The sequence below is a fragment of the Lygodium microphyllum genome, unplaced genomic scaffold, assembly GCF_053477565.2.
Source record: "Lygodium microphyllum isolate KBCC unplaced genomic scaffold, Lygodium_microphyllum_v1.1.10 scaffold_160, whole genome shotgun sequence".
Lineage (NCBI taxonomy): Eukaryota > Viridiplantae > Streptophyta > Polypodiopsida > Schizaeales > Lygodiaceae > Lygodium > Lygodium microphyllum.
Window position 1 is genome coordinate 88,286 of NW_028229643.1, and position 18,533 is coordinate 106,818.

Genomic DNA, 18,533 nt, shown 5'->3' on the forward strand with positions numbered 1-18,533 from the left:
AAGAAAGGAAATAGGTTGTGGGGCAATCCTCATTGTGAGATTTAGGGTAGGATGAAAAGCAAAGTACGAAGGAGGTAATGAGTTGAATGTAGTAGATATCAACTGTGCATGTGAATAGTACTTGTTGACATTCATAAGTTGCTCATGCAAGTCCTGAACTTTATTCAAGTGATCCTGCCTAGAATCACCCTCATCCATCTTCAATGCCTCAAGCTCTTTCTTTAAGAAAGAGATGCGGGTCTCATTCTTACCAACAAACATTTGCTCCAAAGTTAGCCAAGCTTCTTGTGAAGAAGCTGTAGAACGAATGTGAGGGATGATGGACCATTGAACTGCCAATGCAATCAACGACAAAGCTTGTGCATCCCGTCTATCCCATGCTTTTTGAGCTGTTGATCTTTTGGAAAGTGGCTGAAGTGGAGCATGCTAAACAAGCTGAGGTGCCAATTGTCCATGTCCTCTTGGAGGAGTAGTAGAAGGCACAACTCTGGGCCTAATTTCTTCTCCATTGACGAAGTCCCAAAGATTTTTCGCAATAAGTATATTCTTCATCATGAAGGACCAAAGTGAGTAATTGTTACCATTTAATGTGTCCTCTTTGGATACACAGGTAAATACATCTCTTCCCTGATTTGCCATGATAATCAATGCCAAAAGAAGGCAAAAGTGCAATGTCCAAACTGGAATAACCCGGAAATCTCCAAAATTTTCAGATATTACAGTAAATAGCTTGCTGCAATTAGTACATTGAGGTACACTCTATCAAAACTGTCTGTAATGCACGCAATCCAAGGTGCATTCAATGTTCAACAATACTATATGAGAAAAAAAAACCCCAAAATTGTCCAAAGCAATCTATCTCTGATTGAGACTGCAGTAAATGTATCAGACACGCACTCAGAATTCTGTGCCAGTTCGGGCAGAAGCCTCCTTTTCCAAAGATGAATTTGGAATAAAAAAGTAATTTAAAAAAAACCTCAAAAACCAATCGAGCTGGTGGCAGTAAGTTCAGTGAAGACCACAAGGCGTGGCGTTGCAGGTACAGGCTTAGGCGGCGCTGCATAGGTGTAGGAAGCTACAGGGGCAGCGCTGGAGGTGAGTGTGGCATAGGGTAGCAAGTGGCAGGGGCAGCGATGGCGAGTGTTGCCACAGGCGGGCGGCAGAGTCCAAGCGGGTGAGCGCAGACAGGGCTGGGGCGTTGGTGGTGTAGAACGACCTTCTGTTGCGCGGTGGCGACTGCTACAGGAAGTGGACGTAGGCAGCGTGGGCAGGTGGAGCTGGCGTTGGTGGAGCTGGCGCACTGTGGCAGACCTGCTGGGCAGTGGCGGCAGGGGGAATTGTTGATGAGCTACTGCAGGAGACGGGCAGCACTGGCGGTCTTCCACTAGACAGAGCTGGACTGAGCGGGAACTCCTGGATGCTGAGCAGAGTTGAACTGAGCAGAGTCTCAACTCTGATACCAAATGTGTGAGAGAGTGAATCAAAGCTCAGCTGAGAGCGCAGTAGACAATGTGGAGAGTGAAGCACGACACCCAATGCAATAGACTGAAAGAGTGTAATCTGAAAGTACAAAGTACAATCCTTAAACCTTAGGGTTGTAGGGGTTGTTTACACCCAAACACGGTAAGTGTTCGTAAGTGTGTGAAATAAGCACATACGAAAGAAGACGATAAGTCTTGTGTAAAAACCTCTCGTACCGAGAGTAAAAAGTGCCCCAGTGTCCTATTGATCACCGACACTCCTCTATGAGCGTAGGCGTGAGTGAAAACCCAACAGTGTGATCAAGATGGCCCATACCATGATGGAGCATCATTAAACACCTCAGTGTCTATGGGTTGAGATTGTGGCTACTGCAGTTCACATGCTTAATTGTTTCCCTACTTCCGCTATTGTTGGTATGACTCCGTATAAGGCATACTTTGGGTCTAAGCCAGATGTTTCATATTTCAGGGTTTTTGGGTGTGATGCCTATGTTCACATCTCAAAGACATAGTGTGACGAATTTGAAGTGGCTTTCAAAAGATAGGTGTTTGTGGGCTATAGCTCGTAATCTTAAGGCTACCGATTGTATGATCCTGTTAAGTGGGATGTCTACACAAGCCATGATGTTTGGTTCGTGGAAGTTTTAGCCTCAGAGCGGGGTGAGGAACATCTTGTTCTTGGAGATCCTGGTGATAGCTGGGCACCTGCGACTGTTCCTCTGGAGCCTGTGCCTCTTGAGGGCTCTTCTTTGGACAGGGAGCTTAGCTCTTAGTCACCACTAGATTCACTGATTCCTCCTGAGCCATTGGTGGACCTCCCAGAAACTTCAGTAGATGGAGAGCAACGAGGCGAGACCTAGGTGTTAGCCAGTCATTTCCTGGATAGTATGGACGTCAGTGCCATATTAGCAGGTGCCACGTCAGCACTTGCAGTCCGACAATATTTACTGGAGTCGGCTGCATTTAATGCAGCCGATCTGCTGCAATTATTTCCTATTTTTCAGCTATTTATAAGTGGTTTTTTGGCACACTTCTGTATTCATTATTTAGATTCTAATCTTGAAGATCTGTTGGCTGAGAAAGACTGTGCTCGGGCTGACAGAGATCGAGGTCATCAAGTCGGAGACATACGCAGATATTTCCTTTGCCCCCTTGTGTATTTCTGCACTCTTATACAGCATATTACACGGCAGATTTTCTGCGTTTACACTCTTTTCTCTCTCTCTCTCTCTCTTCTCTTTGTGTTCACTCTCTCTCAATCTTTGTCCTACACTTCCGCATTGCTGCACTTTGACATGGTATCAGAGCGGTGAATATGGATTGATTGAGGGTTGAACCTATCTAAAGAGGAGATTTCATCACGACAAAAGGCTGCGTGAATAAGTCTTCTTCGCTTCGGGAACACATCAACAAGCTTCAGCAGCTTCAGACGCAGGTTCAAAATGCGGGGAAGCCTATTTCCTCCGAAGACATGGCGATCACTTTACTATTCCAGTTGCCGCCACGATTCGGTACTTTTTATTCTGCTCTTATTGCTTCAGGGTAGGAGTCGACTCTTCGGTGGGAAGAGTTGGTTCCTATGGTCTTGGACTAGGAGGAACAATTGGAGGGACAGAATGCTTCCAAATCGGAGGCATTGGTTGGTTAAGCCTCTCAGAAGAAGGGGAAGGACCAAAAGAAAAAGAAGGAGGACAACAAATCCAAGGACAAGGAGAAGAAATCAACTTGCCATATTTGTGGCAAGACCAGTCATTGGAGAAGGATTGGCCCGACAAAGACAAGAAGGATACCAAGAAGGACACAAAGGACTTTGAAGCGGTGGCTGCATCCTTATCAGCTACTTTTCTACACTTAGCAATCATTGAGAACTCTACACCGACAACTTCTGATGCTGTGATGATAGCTCCCTAGGGACAAGAGTGGATTGTGGACAGCGGTGCCTCACGGCACGACTCCTTCTTCCGTTGGTGTTGCCCATTTGCGACCTTTGCGTGGGCAGATTCTCATTGGAGACAGCTCTTTTGTGTCTATTGCCGCGCGGGGTGAGATGCAGCTTATTCCAGATGGACGTGGTGGTACCCACATCTCTGAGGTGTTGCATGTGCCAGGATTGGGGTATCATTTACTTTCGGTTCATAAGATTTGTGCTCTTGGCCTCTTGGTGGAGTTTGACAGTGATACTGTTTGAGTCCTTGAGCGTGGATCGAGGAAGGTTCTCTCTGCAGGGTATGAGGAGAATGGAGTCTACAAATTGAAGTCTTCTTCAGCTCTTACTTCTCTTATTCTCACTTCTCAGATACAGTCCGAGCATGGCATGCTCGGTTTGGTCACCTGAACTACGAGTATCTTCAGAAGGCGTCGCGAGGGTCCTTTGTCTAAGGCTTGCCGAACATAGTGGTGAGCCATCGGCCATGTGTCTCCTGCATTCGTGGGAAACTGCATCGAGATGCGATTCCCAACAAAGCTTCTAGGCGGTCTACTTCACCCATGGAGCTTGTATCTACGGATCTTTGTGGCCCGATGAGGACCGAGTCCTTGAAGGGGAGCTTGTACTTCATGTTGATCGTAGATGACTATAGGAGAATGACTTGGGCCTATTTTTTGACTTTGAAGTCGGAGGCTTTCTCTCATTTCAAGGATTGGCTTTTTTTTGAGGAGAACCGTTTTGATCGGCGACTGAAGACCTTGGAGATCCAGGGGAGAGTTGGGCTCTTGAGATAGTTTCTTTGGAGCCAGAGCCTCTTGATGGAGATTCTTCTTCGGATTTAGAGTCTTCTCTTCCACCGGCCACCCCCAAGGAGCTTCCGCCGATGGATATTCCTGAGTCTTCAGGAGATGGAGAGCGACGGGGAGAGGTTCGTCCTCCTCCTTGTTGGGCTCGTGACACCCTCCGAGATTCAGGGATCGAGGGGGTACCTGAGGAGTGGGAACCGTAAGATGGACCGTGGAGGTCACAGAGGAACTAGGCACATTCTTCGGAGCTTGTTTGCTCCAACTATTGTTTGCTGACGTGTGTTATGTAGGATCGAGAGCCCACTTCAATGAAGGAGGCTTTGTTGTCTGATCATTGGCGGAAGGCCATGGAAGCCGAGTTGGAGGCTATTGAGAGGAATGACACTTGGTCTCTTGTGCCTCGTCCCTCTCACAAGAAGGTGATTGGTGTCAAGTGGGTCTTCAAGACCAAGTACCTTAGCGATGGTTCTTTGGACAAGCACAAGGCTCGCCTTGTTGCTAAAAGTTTTGCTCAGCGCCCAGGCATTGATTTCCATGATACTTTTGCCCTCATTGCTCGTATGGCGACTATTCGAGCTGTTCTTGCCTTGGTTGGCCATACGAAATGGCCTGTTTATTAGTTGGATGTGAAGTCGGCCTTCCTAAATGGTGACTTGCAGGAGGAGATCTATGTTGAGCAGCCTCCTGGCTTTGGATCCTCGGATGGGAAAGTTTACAGGTTGAAGAAGGCCTTGTATGGCCTCAAGCAAGCTTTGCGTGCATGGGACGAGAAGATTGACTCGTTTCTTTAGTTGAAGTTGGGATATCGGTGCTCTAAGGCCGATCCGCAGCTTTATGTGCACACTTTCGAGGTTGGTCGTGTGTTGTTTGTGTTGTATGTTGATGATTTGATTTTGACAGGGGATCATGCACAGAAGGTCTGAGAGACCAAGACAGCTTTACATTAGGCATTCGAGATGACGGATTTGGGGCTTCATTTCTTCTTGGGTCACGAGATTTATCAGTCTCAGCGGGGGATTTTCATCTCTCAGCAGAGGTACATTCAGGAGCTCTTGGTGACTTTCGAGATGGAGACTTGTCGGCCCATTACTACTCCTATGGATCTGAATTGGAAGGCCACTTCACACTCAGATTCTCCCTGATGGATGCTTCTCGCTACCGTCAGTTGATTGGATTCTTGATTTGGCTTCTCAACACTCGTATTGATCTTTGTTTTGCTGTGGGTCTTTTGGCAGGGTTCATGACGGAAGCCAAACAGGTGCATTGGCAGGCTGCCTTGCGGATTCTTCGGTATTTGAGGGGGATCTTTGACTTAGGGATTTTTTATCCCTTAGGTACAAATGCTACAGATCTGGTTCTTATAGGTTGGAGTGACTCGGATTGGGTTGGTGATGTGGACCACTGACGGTCTACTACAGGCTACTGTTTTATCTTGGGTACGGGTGTTATCTCTTGAAGTAGCAAGAAGCAGCCCACAGTAGTCCTTTCTTCTACTGAGGCAGAGTATCGGGCTGCGTCTTCCACCACATGTGAGGTTGTGTGGCTTCGGAGATTGTTGGAGGAGCTTGGCTGCCCCCAGACTCGTCCTACTCTTCTGCGGTGCGACAATGAGAGTTGCATTGCCTTGGTACGGAATCCAGTATTCCATGCCCGGACGAAGCACATTGAGATCCAGTATCACTTTATTCGGAAGAAGCTTCTGGATGGGACCATTGATGTGGAGTACTGCAAGACCGAGGATAATCTTGCAGATTTGTTCACGAAGGCGCTTCCCCAGGCTCTTCTTCGGCAGCATTCTAGATTTCTCAGTCTTTTGACCCGTCCAGGATCTGAGAGAGGGTGTTAGCCAGTCATTTCTTGGACAGTATGGACGTCAGTGCCACGTCAGCAGGTGCCATATCGACACCTGCAGTCGGACAGGTTGCTGTAGTTGGACAATATTTACTGCTGTCGGCTGCATTTAATGCAGCCAACCTGCTGCAATTATTTCCTATTTTTCGGCTATTTATAGCCGGTTTTTTGGCACACTTCTATATTCATTATTCAGATTCTGATCTTGAAGATCTGTTGGCTGAGACAGACTGTGCTCGGGCTAACGGAGATCGAGGTCATCAAGTCGGAGAGATACGCAGATATTTCCTCTGCCCCCTTGTGTATTTCTGCACTCTTATACAGCATATTACACCGCAGATTTTCTGCGTTTACATTGTCTCTTTTCTCTCTCTCTCTCTTCTCTCTGTGTTCACTCTTAGTCTTTGTCCTACGCTTCCGCATCGCTGCACTCTGACACTAGCCTCCTCCTTGTTGGGCTCGTGATACTCGTGATGCAGGGATTGAGGGGGTCCTTGAGGAGTGGTTACTGCATGATGGCTCGTGGCATTCTCGGCGGAACCAAGCACACCACACTGAGCTTGTTTACACTAATTACTGTTTGATGACTCGTAAGAAGATCATTGGAGTCAAATGGGTCTTCAAGACCAAGTACCGCAGTGATGGCACGTTGGACAAGCGCAAGGCTTGCCTTGTTGCTAAAGGTTTTGCACTACGCCCAGGCATTGATTTCCATGATTCTTTTGCCCCTACAGCTCGGTTGGCTACTATGCGCGTAGTTCTTGCCTTGGCTAACCATAGGAGATGGCCGGTCTATCAGTTGGATCTGAAGTTTGCCTTCTTGAATGGGGAGTTGAAGGAGGAGATCTATGTTGTGCAGCCTCCAGGCTTCGGTTCTTCTGATGGTAGGGTGTACATGTTGAGGAAGGCTCTCTATGGCCTTACGCAGGCTCCTCGTGCTTGGAATGAGAAGTTGACTTGTTCCTCTAGGAGAAATTGGGGTATCGGTGTTCCAAAGCCGACCCCTAGCTTTATGTTCACACCTCAGGTGGAGGTCATGTGTTGTTTGTCCTTTATGTGGATGACTTGATTGTGACATGTGAACATACTCGGATGGTCGAGCAGACGAAGGCAACACTTCATGCAAAGTTTGAGATGACAAATATGGACTTCTTTACTTCTTTCTAGGTCATGAGATCTATCAGACTCCGAGGGGGATCTTTATTTCCCAGCAGCTGCCAATGAGCAGCAGATCTACGTGGTCTTGTTGCCCAGAAAATTTGGCAAAAGGCAAGGCCATGTGTGATGACAGGTGTGCGGCATGGGGTGTCTAGGGACAGGCAACATGTGTGTTGAATGTTGTTTCAGACTTGGCTAGGACAAGCTAAGGGACAGGGCATGGACAGAGGTGATGGGACAGGCTGCTTGTAAATGGGATAGGTTGGACGTGTGGCCAAATAACAGGCTTTGGACTTGTCGCCGAGTCAAGACTCAATGGTGGCTGTGGAAATGACAGCTCACAAGTTGAGTGTTAGCGGAGAAGGTAGCTTGGATACCACTGTTAAGTCATGCTCAGTCAGCTGCACACATACGTGCACGTACACACTCTCTTTGAGTGAAGAGTGAACAACAAAAGAAGAGAGAGTGCTGGACTGTTACATCCACTAATGTGAAAATGATAATGAAAGTACAATCCTTAAGGTACTACAACACTACCCTTAAGGTGGGTGTTCACATGGGGAAAAACCCTTCTCTTGCTAGAAGGTAAGAAGTGCTTGTGGATAAGGGTGCTCACACCAAAACGACAAAGAACATGATAAGTGTAACATTGTGAGAGCTCTATATGTCCCCGTTATACAATGCTCATAATCAAGAGATGACATACAATGTCTAAATAAAATCACGACTGCTAACATTGTCTTAGTTTCCAGGATTAGACTGCTTGATTTTCAGGGACGACCTTCCTATAGCTATTGTATCTATGGCTTGCATCATAGGTTCTAAGATCCAAAGGGGAAATGCTATCTACGTATGCTTCTGTGTATGTGAATAAACTTTCAGTGAGTGTTAGGACTGCAGTTGTGTGAAAATGTTCTGATATCAAAGTCCTAAAATGCAGTTCTTGACCCAATTTAAGGCATAAAGTGAATTGATTGTATCGTGGTTTTTAGAGGACCTTAAACTGAATTTGTGCTGTTACTGAAGAATTTGCTCTTAACTCTTTGCGTTTAATGTTACTTGTTCATCTCAAAACTGGATCTCCAAATATGTTTATTCCAATCTCTTTTAGTTTTGTAGCAGCACAAATAGTCATGTGTTTGCATTGCTATGTAAACCACTCTCCTGTGTCACCTAAAGAAAATTATAAGATCAAACTTTTACCATTCTCATTTACATTCTAGTGGTGATTAACATGATAATAAGATTTAACAATTGTATGAATTTAGGTTTTTTGATGATCTTTTTTATCATACAAATTAACATATCATGCTTTGGTTAATCCATCAAAGTATGTTTCTGCAGGTTCTGCCAGCCCCAAGTTTGTTCTTCAAGATGCTGTGTATGCAACACAAATTGCACAGGAGCTGCGAATGTTGAGCCGCAACACAACGAATGGGCTTTTGTGAGTACCTTACATGGAATATCTAATACATGAGGGTGTAAGTCATGCGACTGTTAAAGAATTGGGATTGTTTTCCTTTCTGTTGATCATCTATGTGCTTTACCGCACGTATATCCTTGTACTGTCAGACATCAGAATAGCTGGAAATTTCAACATGAGACATACACATATATGTTCTTGCATGCTTTAACCGAAAGAAAACTGAACATGACAAACTGTCTATCACTCCGTCACTCGCTGTCAACTCACAATGATGAGGCAAGCATTCACATCTGAATTGAAGGGGAGAATGGCACACTACTATGCCGAGATGAATACACACAATTGCGGGAGCCAAAGTTCATTGAAGAGGAGTCCTTTCCAGGCTGCCTTTTGCTGGGCGACCATCTCAGTCAACTAGTCAACCATTTCCAGCAGTTGTTCAAAGTTGAAGGAGTGCTGCAGAGCTGTGCTTTCATCAGCGTGGCTTGTTTCTCAAATGTCTGGATCAGGTTTAGCCTGTTTTCAACCTGCGTTTTTGTCCCAGACATAAGCCAACCCGTGTTTTGCAGGTTTTCGCCCTCAGTCATCTGTGTTTCTACTTTTGAGCCTTGGATACTTGCTGATTGATGTGCTAGACATCAAATTTCTACTATACAGCAGCTAGGTGGGCCCCAAATAGGCTGATATAATCAGTTTGCAGTCTTGTTCATCAGTAGCAACCCTTTTCTTTGTGTTTTGCAGGTTTTCTTGAATGCCATAGATGGCAGATTATTACGAGTAGCAGGATCACGTGGATTTGGACTACGAGGACTGGCAAAGTGATGGCCGAGGCCAAGATCGAGAAGACCAGTGTTCTGACTGTTGTGACTGTGAGGATTGCCGAAAAGATCGCCAAGATCAAGATAGAGATCGTGATGTAAATTGACAAGTGGGCCATGACTGGGTTTCCTCTCAATCACCTTCCACTCTCGTTCTCTCTCTCTTTTCCACATCATCCCCCCCGTTTCCCCTTCCGTGGCTTTGAGTTCACGATTGGCAATTATGGCACTGCCTATTCAAGTGCTCGTCCTACCCTCTCCTACCACTTCTAAAACGCTAGATGTATGAAGAAACTACTAGGGTTTGCATTGAGGAAACACAAAGTGTATGACCATGACAGAAACACAAAGACATAGACAATGACGTGCAAAACTCACCCTAAAATGCAAAACTCAAAACTCAAAACACAAAAACACAAACACAAATAGAGAGAGAAAGAGAACTCTAAAGTGAATGAATCAATGCAGCAAATGAATGTAAGAGTGTATAGAATGCTCAAGGGTAGAGTTGTGAGTGTCGGAGAGTGATGTCCATTAGAGATGGACCCCAAAAGTGACGCCCATCGGAGATGGACCCCGGGTTCGCACTGAGAAAACACAAAGTGTATGTTAAATAATGACTGATAAGATGAAGAGAACGGAAGAGTACACAGTCCGATCTCAAAGGGCACGCGATTCTCTTTTTCCTCCCAGCCTTGCCTAGTTATTGCTAGCAACTCTCATCGTGATCCGATTGCCAGCCGTCATTTGTTGGTGAGTCCTACTATTCCTGGACTCTCTTTAATTCTAGGCTCCCCTTAACCCCGTTCGGGTGCCCAAGGTCCCGGACGGTCATCCCTTGTGCATGTTTCCCATAATTTACCTTATTAATATAACATTTCCTTCCCCTTAAGAATCGGTTTTGTCCTCGAAAACGATACTTGGAAGGTCTAACTGTAAATTGGGAAACCTTTTCCTTAGGGTACTTACTCGCTCCCATGTTGAGCTTTCTTCTGAACAATCTTTCCACTTTGATGCCTAGACGGGTTGCCATGTCAGTAGAGATGAAGTTGGCTTGTGCACCATTATCAAAGAAGATCAATGCATGCTGATCCCTAATTTTGCCCCATGCTCTACACAACTCAGTAGCATCATCATTGGGCTGATCATAACAACATTGGGCACCAATCCCACTGATGTTTTGGGCCTTTTACCCTTAGGATCTCCCTGATTTTCTGATTTTGCAGCTTGTGGCCTATTGGGACAGTTCTTTGCAATATGACTCTCCTGTTCACAAATAAAGCATTTATTTGTAGCCATCAATTCCCTATGTTGTGCCAATGTTTTCGAGCCCTTTCTTTGCTGTTTTGGCCTCTTTTCAGGCTGGTTTTCAGATATGCCCCTTTTCTCAGCCTTAAACAACTTTTTATTCGACTTCTCCCCGCTCTCTTGGAAGCCCGAATCCTTTCCACGCAGCAAAGCATCGGCTGTAGCAGCAGTCTCTATGAGCTGAGACATGCTAGACACGGTGGATTTTATGCAAAAATCCCTGATTGGCAGCCCACATATATATTTTTCCACTTGTTCATGAAGGGGTACGGTACGATAAGAAGTGACGGGCAGCAATGCATCCCAAAACTTCTTATTGTATTGCTCTAAATTCTTGCATTCCTTTGCATCAAGCTTGTTCCAAGCTGTTTTGATGTCCACCTCAAAGGTACTAGTCAACCAATTCGATGCAAACATTTGCTTGAATTGTACCCATGTTGACGGTGCTCTACCTTGTATCAAGAGTGTGGACCACCATTGCAATGCATTCCCCTTCAAGAAAGTGGCTGCCTTTCTAATCTTAGAGGATTCGGTGAAGTTTTCCCTTGAATAGGCTGCATCAAACTGCTAAATGATGGTCAAAGCTTTCAGCCTATCTTGTGCACCACTGAAGGACTCAAACTTCACTGCTTTTCCACCCTCATCATAGTCTTTTGCTTCCCCTTTGGAAGTCAAGTTGTCATACACTGGCTGCTGCAAAAAGGGTGCATTTGCTGTATTCACATCATGACCAAGACCAAATGAAGCATTTGGATGACCAACAGACATTCCTTGAGCCCCATAAGCATTCAGGGGTGCAGATGCATTGCCAAACATTCCACTTTGTGCCCCAGGCATGAAGCCAATGCTACCATACATAGGGTTTTGCACATTTCCAGCCATACCCGAAAACAATGGGCCTTGCATACCATGCATTGGCTGCTGCATACCATAGGGATTTGTGCCATGCATTCCCGTATGTGGCCCTTGGCCAACCATTGCATGAAAAATTGTGCTACCACCAAAGTATCCTGGCTGCCCCATCATAGCATGCATGCGCGGCTGTCCAAAATCCATTGGATTGGCACTTCCATAATGGCCTTGCATTTGCATTCCTTGCCCCATAGGTACCAACTGTTTAGCTTCATTGGCCTCTTTAGGAGCTTCAAGTGAAGGATTTGGCACTACCTTCGGTGTACCTTGCTGTCCCGAAGGTGTAGAAGTTGACTTCTTCTTCTTGCCCTTGCTGTCCTTCTTCGGAGCATTCAAAAATCGGGTGGATCCTTTGCCGATTCAGCAAAGAGATTTGCTGTTGTCCTCATCCGATTCTTGAACTGGTCATCAAATTCCTCTTCACTTTGCTGGTCATCTACCTCATGACGGCTTGAAGGTCCTACATCTGGCCCAACAGCAACATTTTCAGCTTGTTGTCCATCATGAACGCCTTGTCCAAGATTAGGCATTGCACTTCCTTCATTTCCATGAGAAAGTCCATACTGATTGCAATCAGGTGCCTCAAGCCCACCAAATCAAGAGATTTGATGTATCCCAGCAATGGAACCATGAAACCAGCCTTCCTTCTTGGAATGGGTGGCGATAACCTGATTTAAGAGTTAATTACAGCAATAAATAAATGCACATAAAATGAAATACACACTTTACCATAACATTCTTGGACAATAAACACCCTGTTGGCCCCAAAATTGGCGCCCCTTGTGGTATTTCTTTAGCTTTCATTCAATTGGAAGGAGTATAACTTGACATTCTTCAATCTCCTCCTGCTAACCAATTGCTCTTGCTGTCATAAATGTCCAGCAAGCCTTTTGGGTCATTTGCCCCTTCACCCAGGACTTCTTCCCCAATTTGACCCTTGGCTGGCCAAATGCTGCCCCAAATCAATTCGGGATGGGCTAGCTCTTGAAATCCCTTGATTATCAGCTGCTGATTTGAGTCCCTTGAGCCTTCAATCTCTGGCACGGATCCCAAGGTGGCTGCTAAACCCTAATTTCTGCTGTGAATTAGGGTTTACTGCAGAAATTACAGATCAGCCCACCAAAAATGGCTGAGATCTCCTCCGAATGGCTGAGAATTGCTGAGCATAGGCTGAAGGAGATGAGAGAATGCTGTAGAGAGAGAATTTTGAGATTTGTTGCGAAGAACTGATCAAAATCAGTTGCTGCCCTGCTGTACTAGCCCCAAACGGATGCACCAACAACAATAGGAGCATCAGAGAATGTGATCTTCAGGAGAAAGTGCATCAGTAGCAATTGTCAGCTTCCCAAGGTCAAGAATATGCAATCTCCATCACCAAAATGGTCTCCAATGGCTGGGAATTGGCCCCAAAAGTTGGCAGCAACAGTCCAACATCTCTTTCCAACAGCTCCAAAAATGAAAAAACGAGATTTCCCTCTCCCTTCAGCCCTATTTAGCCTTTCCCCCACTTGCATGGGAAAGTTTTGCCAAGTGGCAGCTTTCTTAATTTATTTTCAGCAATTTCCAGCCATTTAATTACTTTTCAGAATTAATTAATTCTGAAAATTAATTCAGCCCTTAATCCATGCCCAGAAAATTGACCTTGCCCATCCAAAAATTAATTGGCTAGGCCATTTGCAACCCAAAGTGGTCCCATGCATTAATTGACCCTTGGACAAACATTAATCCATTAATTAATGCCTAGTCCCTAGTGTCACCACTGACACTTAATGGCCAATTAATGGTCCTAGGGGCAAACTGACACCAAAACTCACCTAGAATCTAACAAGTGTAACTTACAACTTTTGCCTTTGACACCCATCTTTTTCACAGGGTCCTTTGGTCTTCAACTGTGGGAAAGTAGCTTGCACCTCACATGTGCAATACATGTGCATCTTTTAATTACACATTTGATTAATCCTTTAATCAAATGTCAATTAAACATAAGAAAAGCATCAAATTTTCACGTCCTCGTGACAGGTGCACTTAATGGAAGCGGAAAGGAAGGTGCAACGGAAGATGAGGGAGGGATGGATGGGAGGCTAAATGGATTTGTGATGGATGTTGTTGTGGAAAACATGGTTGGTTGCTTTTGTCTATTAAAAGCATTAGATGAAGATGCACCTACTCCATATTGACCATGAGAAATAAAACCATTCGAGGAAAAAGGAAGAGACGGAATACTTACAAGTTCTTCTTTTAGCTTCTTGCCTAGTTTTGAGTTCATAAAGAAATAAACTTCTTCCTCATTACTCACAAACCAAAGTATATTTTGAGAAGTCCCTTCTTGTGACGAGCATCTTTTGATCCAACAGAAAATACAAAATCAGTTGGCATAGAATCTGAAATAATAGGGTTCGTACCTTGTATTGGAGAAAAGATACCGTGGAAGTGATTTGTAATCCGAGCGAGGTTCCACTTGCGGATGGCCAGTTTGTAGTGGAGATTTTGAAGGTATTGCAAGATTATTAGTTTTGTGTATTGAATCTAAAGGATAAAACTCAGGCTTACCTTCATCCTCCTGTTGATTCCTATGCATAAGGAAGAGATCATACTTAGCGGAAGAAATTTGATATGGTCTGTGAACTCCATGGTAGTGTAATGGTTCTCCGCCCATGTCGAATCGGGCAATAGCAAGTGAGAGGCCCATTCCTGATCGTTTTTGTCCATGTTTGGCTATGGAGACTGGAGCGGTGTTGTGAATGTGTTCAAAGTCATTTAGTGCTTGTATTGTTCCTGCTTTTGCGAATGAGCTTTCCGATCAAAGGTCAAGGTTTCTCAAAGATACCTAGCTCTGACACCATGTGAAGAAATGCTCTAAATGCTGAAAACAAAAAACCAATTGTACGACAAAGCACAAAATGATAAACACAGAACATAGTCAGGGTTAGAGTTAAAGTAACTCAGAGACAGTGAACACAATGAATAATAAAGTAAATGAATAATGACTATACAGTGCTCATGCAGCAAACACACTATGCAGTGAATACTGAACCTTGAACTCTTGTATCTTTGGGATCAAGGTAGAGATTATGAGATGTAGAGTGTGTTGTACTCCGAACAGATCTTGAATCATAGCAAAAGTAGTCTTCGAGTGTCGAACACTAGCAACATAGCCAAGGAAGGCTTGATTTGATGCAAATGGTAGTGTAGGAGAGAGAAAGACTAAAAATGCAGATATTTGAGGAGAGGAAAACTGGGCGACAGCTGTTAGGTACAAACGCAACTTGTGGAGAAGAGAGAAGATCGGGGTGACAGCTTTAGACTAATGGTTGCAACAACACCAGATACTGACATCAGCATTAAATGCAGCAATCTGATTGTAGGTGACAACTGCGGAGCAAAGGAGAAAGTTGGAATCAGGCGCCACATGGTAGGAGATTGCTGGGGGAAGCTCTAATCGGGATGTCCTTCGCAAACGAGGTGTGGGCAGCAAAGGTATGGCTCGCGAAACTTGCAGGAATCAGATTGAGGGAGAGTGGTGGGCTACATGCCTATTTATAGAAAGTTTGGGACACCCAAATTAGGGTTTTGCATGTGGGATAGAGGAACTCTCTAGGATTGCGTTTCTTATTAAAATAAGAAGGTTTTTTCATTAATTAAGGGTGCTTGGGATTATTTAAGTCAAGCTAATGCATTTTTAGCTCAACTAAACAACATATCCCGATTTTTCCGCCCTGCCCCTCCCCGCCCGCTCCCCTCCCCCCCCTTTCCCAAAAAAAAAAAAAAAAAAACCAAAAAACACCAAGAGGTTGCTAAACATAGATCTTCTCCTTCAAATCACCATTAGGAAAGATAGACTTCACATCAAGCTGATAAATGGGCCATCTCCTATTATTGGCCAAGGCAATAACGGTCCTAATGATAGCCATGCGAGTTGTAGGTGAAAGGTATCATGGAAATCCACTCCTGGCTGTTGTGCAAATTCTTTAGTAACGAGGTGCGCCTTGTGCTTATCGAGAGTACCATCACTATGGTACTTGGTCTTAAAGATCCACTTGACGCTAATCACCTTCCTATGAACGGGCCATGGCACAAGATCCCAAGTGCCATTCCGCTCAATAGCATCATGAAGACAAGTGTACACAAGGATCTAGACAAAGTTGCGCTAAGGTATGCGCACAGAGAGAGAGAGAGAGAGAGAGAGAGAGAGAGAGAGAGAGAGAGAGAGAGAGAGTGTGTGCGTGTGCGTGCAGAGTTGAGAGTGAGGAAGAAAATATGACACTCAATGTCTGGGTACAATGATGAAGTGTACCACTTTAGGTTTTGGATAATATATATAAAGTACAAGGGTCCATGCACACTCGAATATCGTAAAAGGCAACGTGCTTAAAGGTAGAGGAAAGACTTAGCTAAGTCTATGTATGTACAAAGCTGAAATACACATATACTATCCAACCCCCATCATCTAGCGGCAATGAGCAAACCACTCTGTTGGAAGACCCTTTGTGAGAAGGTCTGTAGGGTTATCATTTGTATGTACCTTGACAAGCTCAATGCTCTTGTTGTCAAGTGCATCCCTGATAAAATGATACTTCACTTGTATGTGCTTTGTCTTTGCATGAAAGACAGGATTCCGTGCTAGCATGATAGCACATTGACTATCACAGTGGAGAATAGGAACCTTTGTAATGCCAAGCTCTCTCATCAAATGTGAAAGCCATAAAGCCTCCTTGCATGCCTCAGTAGCAGCCATATACTTTGCCTTTGTAGCAAACAATGCAATACACTTTTGCAATTGGATATCAAAGAGACTGCTCCCCTTGTGAATGTGGACACATATCTTGAAGTATAGACTTCTTGCAATCAAGATGACCAACATAGTTTGCATCTATGAAGCCAACAACAGATGACTTCTGCTTCCCAAAGCAGATACACAAATTCTTTGTGCCCTTAAGTTATCTCATGATACCCTTCACTGCTTCCCAATGCTTTTGGCCCTGGAATCCTTGAGATTGCATAAATGTATCAAATTTATGATACCATTCTCATGGTGCTTGTTTCAGCCCATACATAGTCTTGTTGAGTTTACATACCATGTGCTCTTTCCCCTTTGTAACAAAACCCTTTAGGCTGCTGCATATAGCTCTACTTATTGGGAATAAAGGGCCTCGTGCCTTTTAAATGTGGTCGGGTGTGAACACACCCTTAGCACTCGTACTTTCATAGATATATCTATCTAAAAACCTAAAGTGGTACACTCGTCATTGTACCCAAAAATCGTGTTCACTCTCCTGGCTACTCTGCATTCTCTCTCTCTCTTTTTTTTTTCCGTAAAAGGTAATTGTATTAATTATGAAAAAAAGATACAAGTTTACATGATTACAAGATACACGAGGGCTCTAAGCCAATCGTGTGTAAAATCCCAGTACTAAGCCACGAAAAAGTTACACAAGTCATGGCAAAGGCCCAGAGGAAATTGCCATATGCCAGGGAAGTAAGTCCTCCCGATTGAGCAAGTCGGAGTGCCGAATGAGATCTATCTGCCAATGCAAGAGACCTTTAAGCATGGCAATGTGTCTTGGTACATTAGAGGCCGAATCAAAAAGAAAGGCATTCCGAGTGGTCCAATTGTGCCAGCATCCCTAGTGTCTAAAAAAGTGGAATAAGATCTTCATATGCAACTGCGGCGGTGTGGGGTATTTTGGGCGCACAAAAACCCAATTGAAAGGGTTTAGTGAGGACCCCACCACTGCGCGTCAAACCTGTGACAATAGCGACCAGATATTCTTGGCGAGCGGGCAAGAAATAAATCGATGTCAGGCCGATTCCACAGTAGTGGTGCAAAAGAAACAATTGCTGTTCGAGATTCGATGCTTGGAAAGGGCCGAGGCAAGAGGAAGTCCACCAATCATCACCCGCCAAAGAAAGACCTTACATTTGAAAGGTGTCTTATTCAACCAGCCCTCCATCACAGTTGCCTTCCACTATGACTGAGATTTCCGCAATCCCCATACAGTATTAGCTTTAACACCCATCCATTGATGATCTTTAATGAGAAGATGATACACCTGATTAGCAGAGGTCTTTTTCAGACTCAATCGGCTTGCAAGGTCCCAGTCCTACCAAGGACGATCCACAGCAAGGGCAGGAAAGGGTTGCCTGCCCTGAAGCACTAACAAAAGCTGTTCCCATAAATCACGGTATCCACGTGGGATTCTATCTCTCTCTCTCTCTCTATTGCTAGTAAGCATTGCATGTCTCGATCTTCGTGCCCTCTGAGCTCTACAAACTGGTATTAGAGCTTCAGCTAAGGTGTTCGCGCTCCTCGGAGTCTGTGCGAGACATCTCTAGTGTTTTGCTCACACGAAATCATTAGGTCTCCATTGATCTCATGCACGTGTGTGTGCTGAACTGTCAGTCGACAGTCCAGAAACACCGACAAGTCGTTTTTTGACTTGGCAAGTAGGCAACAGGTCATTTTTAACCAGGCGACAGCACGTGTGAACTGGGCGACAATTTCTCACGCAAGCGACAGGTCGCGACAGTAGGCGTGAACTAGGCGACCAGTTGGCGGACAATGACCAGGCGCAAGCGTGGATAGTCGACCCGACGAGACTACAACTGACGAAATGGCAGGACCAGCAGGCGACTTCACAGGCGACCAGGCGGTGACCTGCACGGCAGGTCAACAGAAAGTCCCCCCCGGTCACTTTCCTTTCTTTTCAAAAAAACAAAAAGGGAAAATCAGCTTCTACCCCTCTTACTTGACAGGGTTTCGTGCGTGCAAGCAGTAAAGGTCAGATTTGTGCAATCTTGGCCCAGAAATTTGGGGCTTTTCCAGATTGAGTGCTGTTCATGCAAAAT

General features: G+C 44.9%; 1 protein-coding gene across 2 annotated transcripts in view; it reads left to right on the plus strand.

The window, feature by feature from the left end:
* LOC148008367 (uncharacterized) overlaps nucleotides 1–18,533 on the plus strand; it is a 76,339-nt gene that overhangs the window by 17,743 nt on the left and 40,063 nt on the right. For both annotated transcript variants that reach the window (XM_087674275.1, XM_087674277.1), the window contains exon 3: nucleotides 8,568–8,667. In XM_087674275.1, the coding sequence (XP_087530401.1) occupies nucleotides 8,568–8,667 (100 nt within the window). The remainder of the gene's footprint in view (nucleotides 1–8,567; nucleotides 8,668–18,533) is intronic.